This window comes from Ovis aries, chromosome 24, assembly GCF_016772045.2.
Source record: "Ovis aries strain OAR_USU_Benz2616 breed Rambouillet chromosome 24, ARS-UI_Ramb_v3.0, whole genome shotgun sequence".
In the NCBI taxonomy this organism is placed as follows: domain Eukaryota; kingdom Metazoa; phylum Chordata; class Mammalia; order Artiodactyla; family Bovidae; genus Ovis; species Ovis aries.
The window spans coordinates 28,737,337-28,760,677 of NC_056077.1; the positions used below are offsets into that span (position 1 = coordinate 28,737,337).

At 41.8% G+C, this 23,341-nt stretch overlaps 2 protein-coding genes across 12 annotated transcripts in view; both read left to right on the forward strand.

The window, feature by feature from the left end:
* RABGEF1 (RAB guanine nucleotide exchange factor 1) overlaps positions 1 to 5,289 on the forward strand; it is a 47,943-nt gene extending 42,654 nt beyond the window's left edge. For all 11 annotated transcript variants that reach the window (XM_042240018.1, XM_042240019.1, XM_042240020.1 and 8 more), the window contains 2 exons: positions 236 to 492; positions 2,975 to 5,289. In XM_042240018.1, coding sequence (XP_042095952.1) covers positions 236 to 492; positions 2,975 to 3,373 — 656 coding nt within the window. In that variant the 3' untranslated portion in view covers positions 3,374 to 5,289. The remainder of the gene's footprint in view (positions 1 to 235; positions 493 to 2,974) is intronic.
* Positions 5,290 to 7,850: 2,561 nt separating this feature from the next.
* The window catches only part of TMEM248 (transmembrane protein 248), a 42,669-nt gene continuing 27,178 nt past the window's right edge, over positions 7,851 to 23,341 (forward strand). The window contains exons 1-2 of the mRNA XM_004020947.5: positions 7,851 to 8,026; positions 20,943 to 21,073. The gene's annotated coding sequence lies outside the window, so the exon portion shown is untranslated. The remainder of the gene's footprint in view (positions 8,027 to 20,942; positions 21,074 to 23,341) is intronic.

The window sequence follows — 23,341 nt, forward strand, 5'->3', positions numbered from 1 at the left end:
GATGGAGAGATTATGCTTGTAGAGCACGCAGTATAGGGCCTGGCTGATGGGCACCTGTGCCCAAGTGTGAGCTAATGTCTGCGGTTGTTGCAGGCTTTCTCATACGCTAAGTTAACTAGTGGAGAAGGGGTTAGCGAGGGCACCTCTGTAACTTAAGAGACGAAATACGATGATCCCGACGCCTCTTTGATGTAACTGTCTCCTCACTGGAAGCAGCACCTCTTCTCCTTTGTAGATATCATTGAGATGGATTCGAAGCGCGTGCCCCGGGATAAGTTGGCCTGCATCACCAAGTGCAGCAAGCACATCTTCAATGCCATCAAGATCACCAAGAACGAGCCGGCTTCAGCCGATGACTTCTTACCCACACTCATCTACATTGTCTTGAAGGGCAACCCCCCACGCCTTCAGTCCAACATCCAGTACATCACCCGCTTCTGCAACCCAAGCCGACTGATGACGGGCGAGGATGGCTACTATTTCACCAATCTGGTAAGGACTTGACTTGCTGGTGTTGTGGAGAGGAACCCAGAGGTATTCATTTTAAGGATGTGACAGGGCTCTCACAGGCCTGTGACGTGTTCGTGCTCTGGAGTTGAGGGGTCAGCATAGCTGAGGATGTTTGCTTGGTATCACAGAGCACATGTGACCAGGCCAGGCACACATACCACCTCCCAGGACTTAGCCATTGTGGTTCCCCTACAGGACACACGATGGCCGCGTTGAGGGTCTTTGGTGCTGTTGGCTGTCGCTCCCCGGAGTCCCGGCTGTAAGAGCCGCTCATTTACTTGGTTGTTTTAACCATGAATAAATGAGATCTTGGGCTGATTCCTTTATTAAAAGACTTAATGTTTATTTTTTGTTTCATTTCTACAAATTCCCTCTTAAAACTGAATACTGAGATGCTGATGCATAGAGGGTGTGCAGTGATTTTCAGCTCTTGTTTTTTTACAGTACTAATTAACACTAGGCGGGACAGTTGTGAGGTACACACATCTAAGGCCTGAAGCCACATACTTCCTTTTACTGACCGCTGGACTTTTCCTTGTTTGCGTTAGACTAGATTTATTGTCTCATTCATGAATTTCAGCCTCAAGACACCTTATGTTCTTTGTTTCCTGTGCTGGAAGCTGTTCAGGGTGTTAAGTAGGGAGGGGAGGCCAGGTTACATAAGGAAGCATTTCTGGTAAATTGTCTAAAAAGACGGATCCTTGAATCGCCTGCATTCTGTAGCTCTTCCTGGCCCCCTGACCCACAGCCTTAACTGTGTGCACATCTTTTTTCTTCATTCTCTTCTTGCCAGACTCAGAGTCACAGCCCCAGTGCAACCGCTGTGGCAAAAGTAAAAAATTGGCCAGTTGCCACATGCCTTAGGAACTCTGCTTCACTTCACTCCTTTAACACTCCTGGTGACGCCTTCCTTCTGGAACTTCTCGTGTGCCTCAGCGTCCACGATTCCCCTCCATCTCCCTGGGCTCTTTGTGGGCCTGGTGTCCTCCTTGTCCCCTTGAATGTGTCACTCCCTGGGGGCTCTGTCCTCCGTGCATCTCTCTCCCTAGACCGTCTCCTCTGGTCCTAGCGCTGCTGGTCACCTGTAATGATAACCTGCAGGTCACCTGTTTTGACCTCACTCTGAGCTTCCCAGCTAATTTATTATGCTTCAGACTTAATCTGTTCAAAACTGAAGCCACTTCACCATAATATGTTTCTTTCTTTTCCATTATGTACTGTTTCCATTAGAGGCAGTACTGTGTGTCTGCTCGCCTAGACCAGGAATGTCAGAACCATCTTAGAGGCCTCTTCTTTCCAGAAACTAGGCTGCACTGATTCCACACACATAGTGTAAGCCGGTGGGTAAGGGTCAGACAGGCACGTTCTTGTCAGATGAGGCTGTTGAAATAGATTTGCTAAATCTTCTTTAAGGAGATTCGCTTTTTTATGAATAACAAGGTAAGATCCTGTGAACAAATTTCTGAAAAGAAATCCTGAGAGCTGTCTATTTTCTCCTGTGATGTTTTTCATGTTTTCCTCATGAAAATACTTTATTAAAAAAAAAAGTATGAAAATGGTATGTGCTTCTTCTAGAAAAAATTAGTTGAGGGTATAACTAAGATGTCTGTGTCACTCAGCATTTCCCCCAGCATTTCTGTGCTAATAATTGCTACCATTTATTCATTGCTTACTACAGACCTGTGAGACATGTGCTATGTTGTTTAATTCTCACAATAAATCTGGGTGGTATTTCCCTCATTTTACAAATGTGGGAACCGCAGAGGGCTTAGGTAACTTTTCTAGGGTCACACAGCTCTGGGCTGTCAGTTGACAGAGGTGACATTTCACTCAGATTGTCTGGTGTCAAAGTGCATTATTTTAACTGTTGTGACATTAAAGTATCTTGAGGACCAGTGGTCTGTGTGCACACAAGTACCTGTGGACATGCTTAGTGGCAGGCCGTGGCAGAGCTCAATGGCAGAGCTGGGAAGGCCTCTCCGCAGGGAAGGGCCTTGTGGGGCGTGGCCCTGGAGCTCCAGGCCACACTGTGATTCCTCTGCCCCGCAGCGTGGCAGGGAAGCAGAGCACCTGTGACTTCAAGGAAACACACAGGAAGCTCTGTGATAACCATTGTGGAATGAATACTAAAGGTACATCTTCATATATTTCATTCTGTACAAGACCCTAGGACCTTCGAACCACCCAAGGAGAGGACTGAATTTCTGGCTCAGTGAACTTGGCAGTTAGATTTAATTTTTTTTAAAGGAAGAAATGCATTATTGTAGATGGGAGTATAAAGGAAACAACATGAATGGCCATGGTAATTTTTGAAGCTGCAGTCCATGGAGGTTCATGAGATTATCTTGTCAAGTTTTGATTCTATTTAAATTCTTTGTAATAAAAGGATTTTTTTTACCTTCTCTTCGAATGTTTGTAGCTCTCCTATATAACTATAATAAATGACATTCTCTTCTTTTTATAGTGCTGTGCCGTGGCTTTCATTGAGAAATTAGATGCTCAGTCTTTGAATTTAAGTCAGGAAGATTTTGATCGATACATGTCCGGCCAGACTTCTCCCAGGAAGCAGGAATCTGAGAGTTGGTCTCCTGATGCTTGCTTAGGTGTGAAGCAGATGTATAAGAATTTGGACCTCCTGTCTCAGTTGAATGAACGACAGGAAAGGATTATGAATGAAGCCAAGAAACTTGAGAAAGACCTCATAGATTGGACGGATGGAATCGCAAAAGAGGTTCAAGACATTGTTGAGAAATACCCACTTGAAATTAGACCCCCAAATCAATCTGTAGCAGCTATTGACTCTGAAAATGTTGAAAATGATAAACTTCCTCCACCGTTGCAACCTCAAGTTTACGCAGGATGATGAAAACTTAACATAGATAGTATTTATTTGAGCCTGAATTGTAGCCAGCCCTTCCTGCAGTCCACTGATTGGGGTCTAGAGTATAACTTAATTGCTTAGAAATATCAGCATTTTTAAAGGTACAGTTTGTGGGGATTGTTTTGTTCGTTTTGTTTTGTTTTTCTGTCAAGGGAGGCTTAGTAAATAATAAAGTACTATTTATTGAGTCACTGAAATAGATTCATTTAAGGCTTGTATGAAAAGTTTGTCTATAAATCTATTTTTTCTCCATGGTTTTCCTATGTGCTTCCTCTGTGGCATTCAGTGTGTTTTTGGATTTGGTTAAATAATTGCCTTTTAAAGGAGAAAACGAATGCTACAAAAAATGTATGTGGTACCACTGTTCCTACAGTTTGACATAATTTTATAATTGTAAAGATAGAAGATATATTGCTAAGTAAATATGTAAAATTGTAAATATGTAAAAAAAAAAAAAGAAGGAATGGTGTCCGTTGTGCATGGCATTTCATGTGTTAACTCCGTTTCTTTTTTTTTTTTTTTTTGGTTCGAAATGAAGTATATTGAATATTTGCCTTTTAACATTGTTTTATTTGGTTTGCCCCACTAAAATGAATGCAGAAATACTTAGACATACTCTCCCTGAAATGTTGGCTCCAGCTTTAACAATGTGTTAGCCCTGACTTCGAGGTCCTGTTCAGTCAGAGAACGTGACCCCATTGAATCACGTTTTCAGTCTTGTGAAGTTACTGTTCAGTACAGACTGGAGGCTGAACCGTGCTTCCAGCGCCTCTGACCTCCTTCCATTCAGCAAATGTTCCCTGAGCTCTTGGTCAGGGCAGTTGCCCTGGGGCCGAGTCAGAAGCCAGGAAAGAACAGGTCTCTGCAGGTGAGAGCTGATGGAACATCTCTCTGAGCTTTAAAATGCAGAGGCAAGGGAGAGGGGCATCTCTGCTTCCACAGTGTACTTGTGACTTTATGGACAGTCCAGTCACATGTCACATAAGCCTCTTTCAGGGTTTCTCAACGTCAGTACTGTTCGGAGCCTGAGGACATTTTTATTTGGGCGCCACCTTGTGTATTGTATTTAGTGGTGTCCCTGGCCTCTATGCCCACTAGACACCAGTAGCAGCCCCCCAGTTGTGAAAAGTCGTCTCCAGACATTGCCAAATGTCTCCCGTTCTGCCTCCAGTTAGGGACTGCTGATCTGCTTTGTAAGCAAAGGCGTTTTCCTCCTGATGGCTAATATGACGTAACCAAAGAAAATGGCACCAAATGTACAGTGAAATGTGAACTCCGAGCTCATTCGGTAAAGCTCTCCAGTCCCTGGGAGTGTGGAGCCTTTTCTAATCCTGGTGGAGCCTTTCACAACTAAATACACCATCGTGATTCTCCTCCCTATCAGTGATGTCTGCAGACTCTCGGAGTACCTGGGAAATTGTAATTCCCAGGGCACCATTTTTGCACAAGATCACATCACACAAGCAGTTAAGAAAGCTTCCTTTGCGTTTCAAGTATCTTCCTCATGGTGTACCACAGATGTGTAGTGCAATAGTTTTGGAATAAAACTAGGGTGGGTATAAAACTTGTTGCCCTTTTCTTAAATTAACATCTAAAATGCATCACATTGATACATCTGTTGTCCTAAAGCACTGAAGACATGAAGCAGTCAGCTGAGTCAGCTGATCGCCAAGCTCACTTGGAATATTACCATCAAGTGTCTGGAGAATGTGCTCATAGAAACCTGGGCCCAGATGGTCTTTGTAGAGAGTTTTCCCTTTTTTTCTTTTCTATGTACTTTCTAGGTGCTAATCCAGGTATACATACACACTCTTACTTCTCCTGGGAATATACCGTTCTTCTAGTCATTGTACATTATGTTTATTAAATAAAATGTGCATATCAGCCTCCCAAAAAAAGCTGTCTTCTTTTGACTTCTAACCTGTGTGTAAATTGTTGAACTGTGTGTTTTTTTTTAAGCATGTCTCATATTGGTTGAATTCTTATTTGGACTCTTGCCTTACAGTTTCTCTTTAAGTCAGCATCAATATCATAGCCAGGGTTTCTGTTTTCTCAACCAGAAAATACTGGCATTTTATGTACTATAAATGTGACTGGAACAGAAGCCCTTATCAATAAAGTTTCCTAATCCATTCCTCTTCCCAATAGGTCGATTTTTGGTTCTTCATCTTAGGAAAATAGACAGTATTAATATTCTCATGTTATAAAGGTTTCCCTTTTAAACCACAGCAGTCATTATCGTACTTAAAAATGAAACAGACATTAATTAAAATCAAGAACAAGAAGGACTTCCCAGCTGGTGAGTCCTTTGCTCCCAAAGCAAGGGACCTGGGTTCAATCCCTGGTCAGGGAACTAGATCCCACATACTGCAACTAAGAGTTTGCATGCTGCAACCAAAGATCCTTCATGCTGCAGTGAAGATAGAAGATCCCACGTATTGTGCTGTGACTAAGATCTGGTGCGGCCAAATAAGTAAATGTTTTAAGAAAATATTTTTTAAATACTTAACAAAAACTTTCTGTAAGTACTGTTTAAAGTTGGTGAGATAGTAGATGTTAAATTTCTCACCAGAAAGAGAAAGTCATTAGGTAAAGTGATGAATGTGTCAAGTATATTGTGGTAATCATTCCACAATGTTTATGTTGTATGAAGTCAAAATGTTGTACAGCTTAAACAGTGAGATGTCAATATCACCATAAAGCTGGGCTTCCCAATTGGTACAGTGGTATAGAATCCACCTACCAGTGCAAGAAAAGTCCAGTTCAATCCCTGGACTGAAGATCCCCTGGAGAAGGAAATGGCCACCCACTCCAGTATTGTCTGGAGAATTCCATAGGCAGAGGAGCCTGGCAGGCGGCAGAGAGTCACATGAAAATGAGCATACACCATAAAGCTGGGAGAAAAACAAGAAAGACAAATCAAATATGAAAAAAAAATTTAAGTACTTTTTCAAATAAAGAACTGTAAAACTTTGAACGTTTAAAAATACTACAAAGGACGTGAACAGTTCACCATATAGACTTAAAAATGGACAGCGATTTATCTGGGAATGTTCTTTGTTTTCCCTGAAGTGTTCAAGATTTCTTGTGACTAAGAAAGCATCGCAACATGTTAGATTTTCTTGGCGTTTCACCTGCTTGCATAGTTTTGAATATGAAGAGATGTGCTTTGAGAGATCAGAAACATCGATGGCACTCACCACTCTGCCAATTATATATAAAAGTTTGTTAAAAAGTGATCATAAATTTTTTTAAATGGACACCAGATGAAAAATACTCAACCTCATTAGTAACCAAAGAAATAGAATGTAATTCAGTAACAATTTTTTTGGTCACATTGGCAAAGGTGAACATCTTATGGCAGAAATAGCACTTTATGAGTGTATAGAGAAATGTGCCTTACTGATGAAAGCGCAGATTATAAGATTTCCAGACAGCAGATCAGGGCTGTGTGTCAAGAGCCTTAAAAATCTTTTTACTTTAATGGCACAGTAACCCTATTTCTATAATTAGCAATGCTAAGAAAATGTGCTTGTGCTTAGTCGCTCAATCTTGTCCAACTCTGCAACCCTGTGAACTGTAGCCAATCAGGCTCTTCTGTCCATGGGATCTTTCAGGTGAGAATACTGGAGTGAGTTGTCATCTCCTCCAGAGGATCTTCCCCACCCATGGACTGAACCCGAGTCTCCTGTGTCTTCTGCATTGCAGGCAGATTCTCTCTTTTTTTTTTAATTTATTTTTTAAATTGAAGGATAATTGTTTTACAATATTGTGTTGGTGTCTGCCAAACATCAACATGAATCAGCCGTAGGTATGCTTATGTCTGCTTCCTTTTGAGCCTCCCTCCCCCTTCCCTCCTCATCCCACCCATCTAAGGTGGTTACAGAGCCCTGTTTGAGTTCTGCAAGTGGATTCTTTACCCTCTGAGCCATTGGGGAAGCCCAAGAAAGTAGTTTTAAAAGTTATATAAAAACATTAAGTATAGAAGTTTAAAAATTCAATGTTTAAATTGTGTAGAGGGGGATGTTTCAATTAGAGAATAATTATGCAGAAAGCTATCCTCATACAGTATTAAGCATAGTTCCAAATCTGTTTTAAAATTCCAAGCAGTGCTAGAGAAAAACAAAATCTCATCAGTAATTACCATTGGGTTTGAGGGTTATAGATGGTTTTAATTTTCCTTTTTGGTATTTCCTTGGTCTTAACTTTATACAATGGCATGGTAGTTTTATCATCAGAAAACAGAAAAAAAATATTCTCAGAGTATAAAAACAAAAGCTTCAAACTACTGCATGACAGAATTGGATTAGCACACATTAGCTCTTAAAGGGAGAAGTTTGTTTTAAAAGTGACACAGCTGTCTCTGAGCAGGGTTTCCCAGGCAACCTCTCAGTGGTTGCCAATACAGAATGCCACCTCTAGGGGTGGAATCAAGCTCTTGGCTGGCCTGCCCCGCTTTAAAAGAATAATGAGTTGTCTGCAGGGGTAGGTGTCTGGCTTAAATTTCCTCCACAGGAGTATGCACCTGTCGAATGGTTTCCCTGCCAGAAGAAAATCGCTTGCTCCCTTAGTAAAAAGTCAATGAAGCTGAAAGAAAGCTAGTTTCTTGGATTTGAGGTAGCAGCCAGAACACTGGTAAGCATTCTTAAATGTGGAGGCCTCTCCTCTAAGCACTAGGATGAGTCTGTTGTCGGAATTAAGCTGAAATTCCAGTGGCTTCTGCTCTGGGTGGTGGAGAGGTGGGTTGCGGGAGGCATTTGGTCATTTTTCTCCTGATTTGGGAAATGAGAGGGGCGGATGGACATGGTCACTATTTCAAGTGGAAACTTTCTCCTCCCCAAAGTAAGAGTGACTCGTTCTGAAATGAGCCCTTTGTGGGTATTTGGGTGAACTGATTAGTGAGGGGTTGGACAAGGTGGACAAGGTGGTCTGCAGAAGCGTCTTTAAAATGTACTAATTTTCTGCCCTAAATATATGTGGAGCCCAGACTACATATGAAGAATGGTGCTGGAGGGACCGTGAAAAGGTAACATGGCCTGGACTTTGACTTTAGCTTACTTACAATAAAGTAAGGGGCTGTGCTGAATCTTCATTGCCATGAGGGCTTTTCTCTAGTTGCAGTGAGCTGGCTTCTCATTGTAGTGGCTTCTCGTTGTGGAGCGTGGGCTCTACTGTGCGCAGGTTTCGGTGGTTGCGGCATGCGGGCCTCAGTAGCTGTGGCTCCTGGGCTCTAGAGCACAGGCTCCTTAGTTGAGGTGCATGGGTTTGGTGTGCTCCGCAGTGTGTGGGATCTTCCTGGACCAGGGATTGAACCCGTGTCTCCTGCATGGGCAGGTGGCTTCTTTATCATTGAGCCACTGGGGATGCCCTAATAAACCTGGACTAACAGGAATAATAATAGGTAGACTTAATTAGTGCATAATACACGCTAGGCATTGTGCTAAGTGCTTCCCACAACGACATGCATTGAGCCTTCTCAGGGAACCTGCAGGGAAGTATTACTGTTATTCCGAGGCACAGAAATGAGGCTGCTGCACCAAGATGTGAGTGTGATCACAGAGCTGAAGTGGGGAACCGGGATTCAAACCCCGGCTGTCTAGCTCCAGAGCCGCACTCTTCTTGTTCTATTTTTACTTTGTATCGGGGTAAGTAAGTGTTAGTCGTTCAGTTGTGCCCGACTCTTTGTGATCCCATGGACTGCAGCCCACCAGGCTCCTCTGTGCATGAGATTTTCCAGGCAAGTATACTCGAGTGGGTTGCCATTTCCTTTAGGGGATCTTGCCAACCCAGGGATTGAACCCAGGTCTCCTGCACTGCAGGCGGATTTTTTACCGACTGAGCTACAAGGGTAAGAACACTTAAAATGAGATCTATTCTCTTAATGTGAGAGCTATCCTCTGAATTTTCTGTGTGTTTAATTTTGGGTTAAATTTTGTACAGGATTGTTGACTCTAGGTACAATGTTGCACAGCAGATCTCTAGAGCTTATTCATCTTGTTTAACTGAAACTTTATGCCTACTGATGAATAACCCCATCTCCCATTTCCCCAGCCCCTGGTAACCGCCATTTCCCATCTTGGATTTTGTGAATTTGGCTATTTCAGATACCTCCTGGAACTGGAATTAGGCAGTACATGTCTTTCCATGCTGGCTTATTTCACTTAGCCTAATGTCCTTAAGGTCCATCCATGTTCCATATTGCAGAATTCTGCAATAAAATTTTTATTTCCTTTAAAAAAAATCTTCTAAGTGTTTTTTATTGAAGTATAGTTGGTTTATAATGCTGTGTTAATGCCTACTGTACAGCAGAGTGATTCAGTTAGACGCATATATATATACATTCTTTTTCATATTCTTTTCCATTGTGGTTTATCACAAGTTGTTGAATACCGTTACCTGTACTATAGAGTAGGACCTTGTTGTTAATCCATCTCGTATATAATAACTTGCAAAAAATTCTCTTAATTATTTTTTAATATTTTGGCCAGGCTGCTCAGCATGCAGGGTCTTTAGTTCCCCAACCAGAGATTAAACTTAAGCCCCTTGCAGTGGAAGTACAGAGTCTTAACCATTGGACCAGCAGGGAAGTCTCAGAATTTCCTTATTTTTTTTAAAGGCTGAGTCACTTTCCATCGTATGTATACACATTTTCTTTATCCAGTCATCTCTTGGACATTCAGGTTTTTCCCCACCTCTCAGCAACTGTGACTAGTGTTGCAGTGAACACAGAGTGCAGACTTCCATTCATCCTGATTCTGTTCTGTTGGATATATTCCTGGAAGTGCTGGATCATATGGCTGGTCTCTTGTTAATTTTTGGGAGCTACCATACTGTTTTTCATAGCCATTGTACCATTTTACATTCCCACAGAGTCTCCACTTCAAAGCACCATTTTATATCAACTCTCCCCAAGATCTCAGAGAACTGAGAAGAGAGAGGTTGGTGAAGAAAGAGTTTTGGGGCTTCAGGAAGATAATGAAATTTGAAGAGTTTTTATTAGAGATAAGATGAAAAAGAGGAGAGGTTTGAAATGGGGTGTGGCTGTTTTTGTTATTAGGCAACTAGGATTATAGCATTTCAAGCTACAGTATTTGATTCATGTTTTAAGAATTTTATCAATTCCAGCCATAAATTTCCAGTCCACCCTGGGGTGCAGCCTTGAGTTGCTCACAGCCAAAATTAGGGGTCAAAAAGTGTGACCAGCAGCCAAATCTGGTCCACCCCCTGCTTTCGTAAATAAAGTTTTATTAGTACACTGCCACTCCCATTCATTCTGTTGCTTTCATACCACGTGGCAGAGATGAATAGTTAGAATAGAGTTCCTATGGCCTGTAAAACCTACAATATTTTTTGCAGAAGTTTGTCGACCTCTGGTCTAATGTAGTACAGTGATTGTTAGTTTTTCCTCTGAAATTTTTTATTTTGAAAAATATCAAATCTATAGAAATATTAGAAGAATAGTGAACAACCTATATGCCCTTCTCCTTGATCTAATCCTTAACATTTTGCCACATTTGCTTTTTCTCTCTTGCCCTCCCTCTTTTTCTTTCTCCCCTGCCCCTCCTCCCACTCTGGCTGCAGTACTTGTTAGGTGCAGATATCATAATTTTATATCCCTAAATACATTAGATATATATCTCCTAAGAATAAGGACAGTGTTTTACATAACAATGAAAATTTAACTTTGAGGCAATAAACAGACCAAATTAATAGATTTTTTTTTTTTTGGTAAAATCCAGTTTCATGTGCAGGATTAATTACCACATTTGTTGGTCATGTCTTTTTAGTCTTTAAATAATTGCCAGCCTTATTTTGTTTGGGTATGTTTTTTCAGCTTTATTGACATAGTTGACAAAACTGTAGGATGTTTAATGTGTACATGAGGATGATTGTGAAATTTAATGTGTACATGAGGAGTTTTGTTTTTCATGACATTGGTATATATATGTAGAGGGTGGGCTTGATGTTTAGAGAACGTCGCTCGTCTGGGATTTGTTTGATCATTTCATGGTGACTAGATGCGAGTGTTCACTAGAAGGACTGATGCTGAAGCTGAAGCTCCAATTCTTTGGCCACCTGATGTGAAGAGCCAACTCACTGGAAAAGACTCTGATTCTGGGGAAGATTGAGGGCAGGAGGAGAAGGGGATGACAGAGGATGAGATGGTTGGATGGCATCATTGATTCAATGGACATGAGTTTGAGCAAACTCCATGAGATAGTGAAGGACAGGGAAGCCTGGCTGCAGTCCATGGGGTCTCAAAGAGTCAGATACAACTAAGCGACTGAACAACAGGATTTGTGTTTTAGGGGCGGGAGTACCAAAGAGGAGCTATGTCCTTGTCAGCGCCCCCATCAGGAGACTGATTGTTAATGCAGGAAAACTACCCCAATGGTAAACAGGTTTGAATTGCTGAAGACACACAAAGGTCAGGATTCCATATGACAATGCTTACAAATCCAGAGTTTATGTCATGAAAAGGGTACAAGATAGCAACACCGTTAATGTAAGGAACGGTATCGCAGCCAAAGGCTGTCACCCTATGTGCACAGAACACCTGGGAACAGGACCTGTTCGTGTAGAGAATCTAGATGTGCACACATATTCCCAGTGTTTGCAATCATTTGAGGGTTGGTATTCACTGAAACCGACAGCTGCTCCATCCAGTACCACCAGCACAGACTTTTTAAATATTTGACAGTTCTTTTCCTCCCTGATCTATAACAATCTATGCTTTTGAGGGTATTTCTTTTGACTGATTAAACCATAAGTAATCTATCACTGATTTTTTTTGCCCCTCCCAATAAAATGTACCTTTTCTCATGTACCGTATATTATTTCTCATGGGAATATAGGTTTAAGGCTTTGTCTCCTGTTGTTTCAGGTTCAAAACATCTTGGGAATATAACCAGACTTCTTTCCTTGGGTCATGTACTTTGACAGATATTGGTTCCCAGCAAGAGTAATCTCTCAACAAGGCCCATGTGTCCTCAGTTGGATATGAGAGAAATGTCTGAACATAGATCATCTATACTTACATAAATAAAGGAAATGGGAACCTGAAGGCATAGCCATGTTTGTCCTGGTCCAAACAGTTACGTGGTCAGACCTCCCACCTGTTTGTCTGTTGTGAGGACATAGACCACGCCTAGAAGTTCACTAGGTACCAGGCTGTCGGCTCACTTAAAAAAAAAATTGGTGGACTGTATGTAACATAAAATTGACCATTTTCAAGTGTACAATTCAGTGTCATTAAAGCACATTCACAAATGTTGTGCCACTATACATTTCTAGAGTTTGTTCATCATCCCAGGCAGAAATTGGTACCCATTGAACATAACTCCTCACTCCCCAACCCCTACAGTTCCCAGTAACCTCTATTCCACTTTCTGTCCTAATCAATTTGCCTATTGTAGCTCCTTCGTGTAAGGGAAATCATACTATATAATCTTTTGTTTCTGACTTATTTCATTGATCATAATGTTTTCAAGGCTAATCCTTGCTGTTGCAAGTATCATAATTTCTTTCCTTTTTAAGATTAAATTCCATTCTGTGTATATATCAGACTTTAAAAATTCAGACTTAAATTGAAGAAAGTAGGAAAACCACTAGACCATTCAGGTATGACCTGAATCAAATCCCTTATGATGATACAGTGGAAGTGACAAACAGATTCACAGGATTAGATTTGATAGACAGAGTGCCTGAAGAACTATGGACCGAGGTTCATGAAGTTGTACAGGAGGCAGTGATCAAGACCATCCCCAAGAAAAAGAAATGCAAAAAGGCAAAATGGTTGTCTGAGGAGGCCTTACAAAGAGCTGAGAAACGAAGAGAAGTGAAAGGCAAAGGAAAAAAAGAAAGATATACCCATTTGAATGCAGAGCTCCAAAGAATAGCAAGGAGAGATAAGAAAGACTTCTTCAGTGATCAGTGCAAAGGAATAGAGGAAAACAATAGAATGGGAAAGACTACAGATCTCTTCAAGAAAATTAAAGATGCCAAGGGAACATTTCATGCAAAGATGGGCTCAATAACGGACAGAAATGGTATGGACCTAACAGAAGCAGAAGATACTCAGAAGAGGCGGCAACAAAACAGAACTATACAAAAAAGATCTTCACGACCCAGATAATCATGATGGTGCGATCACTCACCTGGAGCCAGACATCCTGAAATGCAGTCAAGTGGGCCTTAGAAAGCATCACTACTAACAAAGCCAGTGGAGGTGATAGAACTCCAGTTGACCTATTTCAAATCCTAAAAGATGATGCTGTGAAAGTGCTGTACTCAGTATGCCAGCAAATTTGAAAAACTCAGCAAGGGCCACAGGACTGGAAAAGGTCAGTTTTCATTCCAATCCCAAAGAAAGGCAATGCCAAAGAATGCTCAAACTACCATATAACGGCACTCAGTCTCACACACTAGCAAAGTAATGCTCAAAATTCTTCAAGCCAGGCTTCAACAGTACATGAACCATGAAATTCCAGATGTTCAAGCTGGATTTAGGAAAGGGAGAGGAACCAGAGATCAAATTGCCAGTATCCATTGGATCATGGAAAAAGCAAGAGAGTTCTAGAAAAATGTCTACTTCTGCTTTATTGACCATGCCAAGCCTTTGACTGTGTGGATCATAACAAACTGTGGAAAATTCTTAAAGAGACGGGAATGCCAGACCACCTTACCTGCCTCCTGAGAATTCTGTACACAGATCAAGAAGCAACAGTTAGAACTGGACATGGAACAATAGATGGGTTCCAAATAGGGCAAGGAGTACATTAAGGCTGTATATTGTCACCCTGCTTATTTAACTTATATGCAGAGTACATCATGAGAAATGCTGGGCTGGATGAAGCACAAGCTGGAATCAAGATTGCCAGGAGAAATATCAATAACCTCAGATATGCAGATGACACCACCCTTATGGCAGAAAGTGAAGAAGAACTAAAGAACTTCTTGATGAAAGTGAAAGAGGAGAGTGAAAAAATTGGCTTAAAGCTCAACTTTCAGGAAACTAACATCATGGCATCCGGTCCCATTACTTCATGGCAAATAGATGGGAAAACAGTGGAAACAGTGTCAGACTATTTTTCTGGGCTCCAAAATCACTGCAGATGGTGATTGCAGCCATGAAATTAAAAGACGCTTACTCCTTGGAAGGTAAGTTATGACCAACCTAGACTGTGGCTCAGACGGTAAAGCATCTGCCTACAATGCAGGAGACCTGGGTTCAATCCCTGGGTTGGGAAGATCTCCTGGAGAAGGAAGTGGCAACCCACTCCAGTATTTTTGCTGGGAAAATCCCATGGATGGAGGATCCTGGTGGGCTACAGTCCGCAAAGAGTCGGACACGACTGAGCAACTTTACCCACTCACTCACTCAGACAGCATATTATAAAGCAGAGACATTACTTTGTCAACAAAGGTCCGTCTAGTCTAGGCTGTAGTTTTTCCAGTGGTCATGTGTGGATGTGAGAGTTGGACTATAAAGAAAGCTGAGCACTGAAGAATTGATGCATTTGAACTGTGGTGTTGGAGAAGACTCTTGACAGTCCCTTGAACTGCAAGGAGATCCAACGAGTCCATCCTAAAGGAGATCAGTTCTGGGTGTTCATTGGAAGGATTGATGTTGAAGCTGAAAGTCCAATCCTTTGGCCACCTGATGCAAAGAGCTGACTCATTTGAAAAGACCCTGATGCTGGGAAAAATTGAAAGCAAGAGGAGAAGGGGATGATAGAGGATGAGATGGTTGGATGGCCTCACCGACTTGATGGACATGAATTTGAGTAAGCTTAGGGAGTTGGTGATGGACATGGAAGCCTGGCGTGCTGCAGTCCATGGGGTCACAAAGAGTTGGACACGACAGAGCAACTGAACTGAACTGAACTGATGTTTATATCATTTTGTTGATGCACCTGTTGGTGGATTTTTGGGTTTCACTGCCTTTCAGTTCTTGCAAATAATGGTGCAGTGAACATTGTTACACAAGGATGTTTTAGTTCCTGCCTTTAATTCTTTTGAGTGTGTAGCTCAGAAGAGATTTGTTGGTCAAACGATAATTCTATGTTTAACTTTCTGAGGCCAAACTGTTTTCCACATCGGTCAGATCACTCTGTTGGCTGTTCAAAAGAGGAAAAGGTTTTGGCAAACATGTACTTTGCCCCACGGATTGTGTGAGTCAGAACTGAGAGACATTTATTCCCTTGTTCTAAGCTCCTCACAAAGCATCCACATTATCAACAATTTATTCTCTCCCTCTCCTTCAGCAGCAAGCTCATCTTCTTCCATATATCATTAATTTCAATCCATTTCCCCCTCTTTGAAGCAGGACCTTCTGGTTCCCCACTGGGCAAGTTGTATGGCAACAGGAGGGGACTCGGACGGGCCTCCACGTCATTTCATTCTCAGGCTCTGATGGGACAGTTGTATTTCTCTGCATCTATCCAAACTACTAGGCAACAAACCCTCTCTGTTGTCAGCTCCAGTGTGGCAGAGTGTGGGGAAAGGACCGCGAGTTTCATCAGTCATTTGGAATTCTTGCAGTTAGGTCTGAGTTAATAGAAGTGGTATCTTGTGAGGAAATATTCCAGCCTCTGGAGCCCTTAACTACAGTTCCAGCACAGAGACAACCAGGTCCAATATTGAAGAAGAAAACTTTTTCAATATGAAAATGTTCAATGAACTGGGGTATAGCAGGGAAGATTCTGAAGTTTCTCTGTCATCCTTTAACCCTAGTTCCACGGTAAGAGCATAGTGATAAGGCAGACACCAGCACAGTGTACTTTTAAAATTCATATATTTCAACATTTAATGAGACTTTTATTTTTTAAAGAATTCCAAAGAATAGAGTTCCAGAGAATAGCAAGAAGAGATAAGAAAGCCTTCCTCAGCGATCAATGCAAAGAAATAGAGGAAAACAATAGAATGGGAAAGACTAGAGATCTCTTCAAGAAAATTAGAGACACCAAGGGAACATTTCATGCAAAGATGGGCTTGATAAAGGACAGAAATGGTATGGACCTAACAGAAGCAGAAGATATTAAGAAGAGGTGGCAAGAATACACAGAAGAACTATACGAGAAAGATCTTCATGACCAAGCCGATCACAATGGTGTGATCAATCACAATGGTGTGATCACTCACCTAGAGCCAGACATCCTGGAATGTGAAGTCAAGTGGGCCTTAGAAAGCATCACTATGAACAAAGCTAGTAAAGGTGATGGAATTCCAGATGAGCTATTACAAATCCTGAAAGATGATGCTGTGAAAGTGCTGCACTCAATATGCCAGCACATTTGGAAAACTCAGCAGTGGCCACAGGACTGGAAAAGTCAGTTTTCATTCCAATCCCAAAGAAAGGCAATGCCAAAGAATGCTCAATCTACCGCACAATTGCACTCATCTCACATGCTAGTAAAGTAATGCTCAAAGTCTCCAAGCCAGGCTTCAGCAATATGTGAACTGTGAACTTCCAGATGTTCAAGCTGGTTTTAGAAAAGGCAGAGAAACCAGAGATCAAATTGCCAACATCTGCTGGATCATGGAAAAAGCAAGAGAGTTCCAGAAAAACATCTATTTCTGCTTTATTGACTATGCCAAAGCCTTTGGCTGTGTGGATCACAATCAACTGTGGAAAATTCTGAAAGAGATGGGAATACTAGACTACCTTGCTTGCCTCTTGAGAAACCTGTATGCAGGTCAGGAAGGAACAGTTAGAACTGTACATGGAACAGACTGGTTCCAAATAGGAAAAGGAGTACGTCAAGGCTGTATATTGTCACCCGCTTATTTAACTTATATGCAGAGTACATCATGAGAAACGCTGGGCTGGATGAAGCACAAGCTGGAATCAAGATTGCCAGGAGAAATATCAATAACCTCAGATATGCAGACACCACCACCCTTATGGCAGAAAGTGAAGAGGAACTAAAGAGCCTTTTGATGAAAGTGAAAGAGGAGAGTGAAAAAGTTGGCTTAAAGCTCAACTTTCAGAAAACTAACATCATGGCATCCGGTCCCATTACTTCATGCAAATAGATGGGGAAACACTGGAAACAGTGTCAGACTTTATTTGGGGGGGCTCCAAAATCACTGCAGATGGTGATTGCAGCCATGAAATTAAAAGACGCTTACTCCTTGGAAGGAAAGTTATGACAACCTAGACAGCATATTCAAAAGCAGAAACATTACTTTGCCAACAAAAGTCCATCTAGTCAAGGCTATGGTTTTTCCAGTAGTCATGTATGGATGTGAGAGTTGGACTATAAAGAAAGCTGAGCCCTGAAGAATTGATGCTTTTGAACTGTTATGTTGGAGAAGACTCTTGAGACCCTTGGACTGCAAGGAGATCCAACCAGTCCATCCTAAAGGAGATCAGTCCTGGGTGTTCATTGGAAGGACTGATGTTGAAGCTGAAAGTCCAGTCCTTTGGCCACCTGATGCGAAGAGCTGACTCATTTGAAAAGACCCTGATGCTGGGAAAGATTGAGGTCAGGAGGAGAAGGGGAAAACAGAGGAGGAGATGGTTGGATGGCATCATCAACTCAATGGGTATGGGTTTGGGTGGACTCTGGGAGTTGGTGATGGACAGGGAGGCCTGGTGTGCTGTGGTTCATGGGGTCACAAAGAGATGGACACAAGTGAGGGACTGAACTGAACTGAATATTCCATTGCATGGATATAGCCCATTTTGTTTATCCATTCATCATGTGGTGAACATTTGAGCTGTTTCCACTTTTGGTCTATGATATCGCTGTTGTGAACATCTGTGTACATCTTTTTGTGTCGACGTGTCTTCCGTTCTGTTGAGTCTCTAGGAGTGGAATTACAGGGTCAAATACAAACTCAATGCCTTGCTTGGGGCTGGTGCACAGTGATGACCCAGAGAGATGTTATGGGGAGGGAGGTGGGAGGGGGTTCATGTTTGGGAATGCATGTACACCCATGGTGGATTCATGTCAATGTATGGCAAAACCAATATAGTATTGTAAAGTAAAATAAAGTAAAAATAAAAAATTTTTTAAAAAAACTCAATGCTTAACTTTTTGAAGAATTGCCAATCTGTTTTCCTAAGTGGCTACCCCATGTAACTTAAAAAAATCCCCCATGGGGTCACTGGGATAAAGGCTTTAAGGCTGCTTCTTTCACATTCTCCGTGGACTCAATAGTAAAGCATTAGATGGTGCCAGTGCTGGCGAGATTCCTTCCATTATGGTTTTGATCACAGCCTGGGTGACTCGGATCCATAATTATATACATAGCCCAATCCTGGCTGCGCCTGCAGGGTTTTGGCATCTCAGTTTGTGTGGATAAAGGGAGGGGCAATAAAGTTACCCACCCTTCTCTGGATATCCTTTTCTTTATCCATTCCGTTTATCTAGGGGCTTCCTCATGAACCATCCTCACAAAGGTATTAGCCAACAGACGATGGGGTGGGAGTGGCCCAGATACTCCCCCTCTGGCTAGCAGACTTCAAAGCAGGGACAGAGACCTAATTTCAAAGGTCTTGAGAGGGTCATTTCCACAGACGTTTATTAGGACGATGTCTGTGATGATCTACAAAATGTCTCCATTCCTTTACTGAATAATCCCTTATTTCCATGGCTTCCTGCCCTCCACTCTAATCTTGCCCCACTTGAATTATCTTCTGAGTCGTCATGGGTGTCACAGGCTTAGCTGATTCATCAAAAACTATAGCGCCAGCCAGAGAGGGCAGAACTCAACCCATGGAGATTCTGAGCTTGTTTTCATTTGGCTACTGCTCAAAGCAGCAACCATGGGACTGAATTTGTAGCTGACTTGATATCGGTTTGCATTTCCCTTCTGATCCATTTAAGCTCCTGGAATTTGGATTCTTTCATTTCCAGATTTCACTGGATAGTTTTATTATTAATAAGTATCTCATTTCGAAATCTGTGCTATTTCAAACCAAGGATGGCTTGTTCATTTTCATCTGCTTTATCAGAATTATCTTTTTTTAGGAGCTGTGTTTGTTTATTTATTATTGTTATTATTTATTATTTGGCCGCATCTGGCCTCAGCTGCAGCTTGCGGGATCTTTGTTGTCTCATGCAGTGACCAGTCTCTCTAGTCGTGGGTTAGTTGCCCAGTGGCATGTGGGATCTTATTTCCCTGACCAGGGATTGAATCCGAGTCCCCTACATTGCAAGGCAGGTTCCTAACCACCGGACCACCAGGGAAGTCCTATCCTTTTTCTTTTAAAATAATGCCTTAGCCATTAAGAATGAGGAGGCTTTCCATAAGTCCTACTTCAGACACCAGCCGCATGAATGGTGGCAATTAAGAAGGAGAAGGGATAGGCTACCCACTCCAGTGTTTTGGGGCTTCCCTGTGGCTCAGCTGGCAAAGAATCTGCCTGCAATGTGGGAGACCTGGGTTCAATCCTTGGGTTGGGAAGATCCCCTGGAGAAGGGAAAGGCTTCCCACTCCAGTATTCTGGCCTGGAGAAGTCCATGGACTATAGTCCATGGGGTCGCAAAGAGTCGGACACGACTGAGAGACTTTCACTTTCACTTAACAGGGTTCAGTTGCTCAGGCAACTCGTAGGGCAATGCTACAGTTTATTACAGGAAAAAAATAAATAGCAACAGTGTTAAAGTAGGACATGCATTATAGTCAAAGGCTATTCCATAGCAAAAGGTCTGGAAAGACCAGGTCCTATTGTCCATTTTTTATAAGAACCAAGACAGAAATCACTTTTTCTCTTGGATCAGGAACCATCAATGTGTACATGAAAACTTTGGAACAGGGAGCCCAAAGCAGAGTCCTTTAAAGATCTTCCCGGTCACATAGGCACATTCCTCAATGGCAGAGCCCGCTGTGGGGCCTCAATAAGACCAGGTGTAAATTATCAGTCTGATTATTATCAATAAATAATGCTGAGAAGCTGACATAAACTATTCTAAAGCTCCTTGAACCCAAGGGTTACAAAGCAACATTTCATCAGTATGATGATCAGAGGTTGGGATCCTGCCTGAACTTTCACAGAACAGTTAAAGTTTGTTGTGGTCTTACCATGGTTAACTGTCACAGCACATATTTTATCTTTGGACAGCATTTTACAGTTTACAGAACATTTGGAGGATTTTTGTTGTTGTTCAGTCGCTAAGTTGTGTCTGACTCTTTTGTGACCCCATGGACTGCAGCACGCCAGGTTTTCCTGTCCTTCACCATCTCCCAGAGTTTGCCGAAACTCATGTCCATTGCGTCTGTGATGCCATCCAGCCATCTCATCCTCTGCCACCCCTTTTTTCTCCTGCCCTCAATCTTTCCCAGCATCAGGGTCTTTTCCAGTGAGTTGGCTCTTTGCATCAAGTGGCTAAAGTATTGGAGCTTCAGCTTCAGCATCAGTCCTTCTAATGAATATTCAGGGTTGGTTTCCTTTAGGATTGACTGGTTTGATCTCCTTGCAGTCCAAGGGACTCTCAAGAGTCTTCTCCAACACCACAGTTTGAAAGCATCAATTCTTCAGTGCTCAGTTTTCTTTATGGTCTTCGACTTGAGTAAGTGGATGTTATCTTCTCCACCTTAGAAATGAAGAGCCTGAGGTTCGGAGTGTTTGTGACTTACTCAACGGGATCCACACAGTGAACAGCAAAGCCAGGACTAGACCCAAAATCCCACCTCCAACCAGAGTCTCCAGCCCTCCTTCCTGCAGTCGAGGTATTTACCTTCCCTCCCAGCAAATTGTTTATCCTCAGTGAGTCCCCCATCATTATCACCAATGACATCCTTTTCTATCTGTTGGAATTCATATTTCTTCTTTTATTAAATGTTTACTCTTCTTTCACTTATGCAACAACTATTTATTGATTCTGATATTTCATTGAATGTAAGATGTTCATTGATTCAATGACAGCTTTTCAGAAAAAGAATTACAAAAGTGTGTATGAAAATAGTGGAGTTAAAATGTTTTTTATTTCTTTTTGGACTTCAATGCACAGAATTGACATAACTTATTTTTAATTTATAACAGCATATATTTATCCTGACACAATGACCTACCACACTGCTGTTCACTTTCACAATCCAGGCTTAAGTTTAATTCATATTTACCAGCTGATTTAAAAAACCTACGACCACTTGTAGCTATTCATTGCTTGCATTGGCATGCTTGTCAAAGCCTCCACTTGTAATTTGATTGACTTTACCATCTTTAAGGTTGAAGGTATAATCTTGAGGATTAAAATATCTTTGTTTTAGTTATTTTCTACTGGAAGTTAAGCAGCTTCTTTTGAAAGCCAGCTGAAAGCTATTAATACCTTTGGTCAAAGATAAGTGTTTCAGGGTACAGTCATTCTGTTTCGCGACTCTTGAATGACTTCACAGCGGCATCTCCTAGGTTTGACCTACTTTAAGATACTTAGCAGCTTCTGCTGCCTTTGTCACATGATAAACCATCTTCATACTCAACAACTTTCTAGTTCAATGGTGAATCACAGTGTTTTCCATTTTTATTAGCTATCTAGTGGATACAAAATAAAAATTTTAAGTTATGAATAAAATATAAACAATAAATTAAATTTGTTAAATAGCTGTGTGCTCATAACCCTTTTTAAGATAGGGAACATTCCCATTACCTTTGAATTGGCTTGTGCACTCTTCCCCCAGTCCAGCATTTTAACATTTAGCCTGAAGATTGTGCATCTTTTTCTTAATGATTGTTTAAAGTTTTTATTTAATTTTATTTTTGGTTGTTCTGGGTCTTCGTTGCTTTGTGCCAGCTTTCTCTAGTTGCAGTGAGCGGGGGTTACTCTTCATTGCAGTGCACAGGCTTCTCATTGCAGTGGTTTCTCTTGTTGTGGAGCATGGACTTCAGCAGTTGCAGATTTCAGTAGTTGAGGCTCTCAGGCTTTAGAGCAAAGCCTCCGTAGTTATGGCTTAGCTGCCACGTGGCATGTGGAATCTTAATCTTCCCAGACGAGGGATCAAACCGGTGTCACCTGCATTGGCAGGCAGATTCTTACCTACTGCGCCACCAGGGAAGTCCTGTGTATCTTTTTCTCATGCTTTTTGTCAGAGTTCTATCAATTATGTATGCATCTCTAAACATGTCCATTATATTAGCATGTTTGGAAATTTTTTACAATGGAATTATTCTTCAATATATCATTGTGTGACTTGCTCCCTGAGTTGAGCTTTGCTGTGTCAGCAGTTTTCAATTATTTTCACTGCTCTTTTGTATTGTATTTGATTATATATGAATATACCTAAGGTTTACAGGCTTGCATTTGACTGTATGAGCATTTGTTTCTCCCTTCCCCTTAATTCTTAGTGATTACAAATAGTGGTCTGAGGTGGGGCGGTGGGAGGGAGACTCAAGAGGGAAGGGATATATGTATGCATACATATGCCTAATTCACTATAAAGCAATTATAGCCCAACAACAACCAACACAAATAACGAACAAAAAAATAGTGGTGCTATAAACGTTACTAGGTCAATTTGTGCAGACGTGCAAGTGTTTCTCCAAGGTAACATTCTCCGGAGATAATGTATACCTTCAAGTTTACTGGACAATGCCAATTTATTTTACAAATTCATTTCATAATTTTGATTGCAGCAAGGGATACTTTTATCAGCAGAGATTAATCCTGGAGCAGAGAGACACAGACACACGCACACCCGCACACCATTTACACGCATGCACACACTTTACACACACACCCATCAAACACTAAACATCATATACATGCACCGCCTGCAGCCTCGTACAAAAAGCGCACGGACACACAGAAATCCACAAACATGTATGCACCACAAACAAACACGGACCACTCATGCATACTCCGCGCAATCACTCTCACTACACACCACGCTTACACACAACACGCAAAAGAACGTCCCGCACTCCACGCTGGCACGCACGCAGACCACGTACTCCTGTGCGAGCCCCCCACGTGACCCAGCCAGGAAGCATGGCCTCCGCCT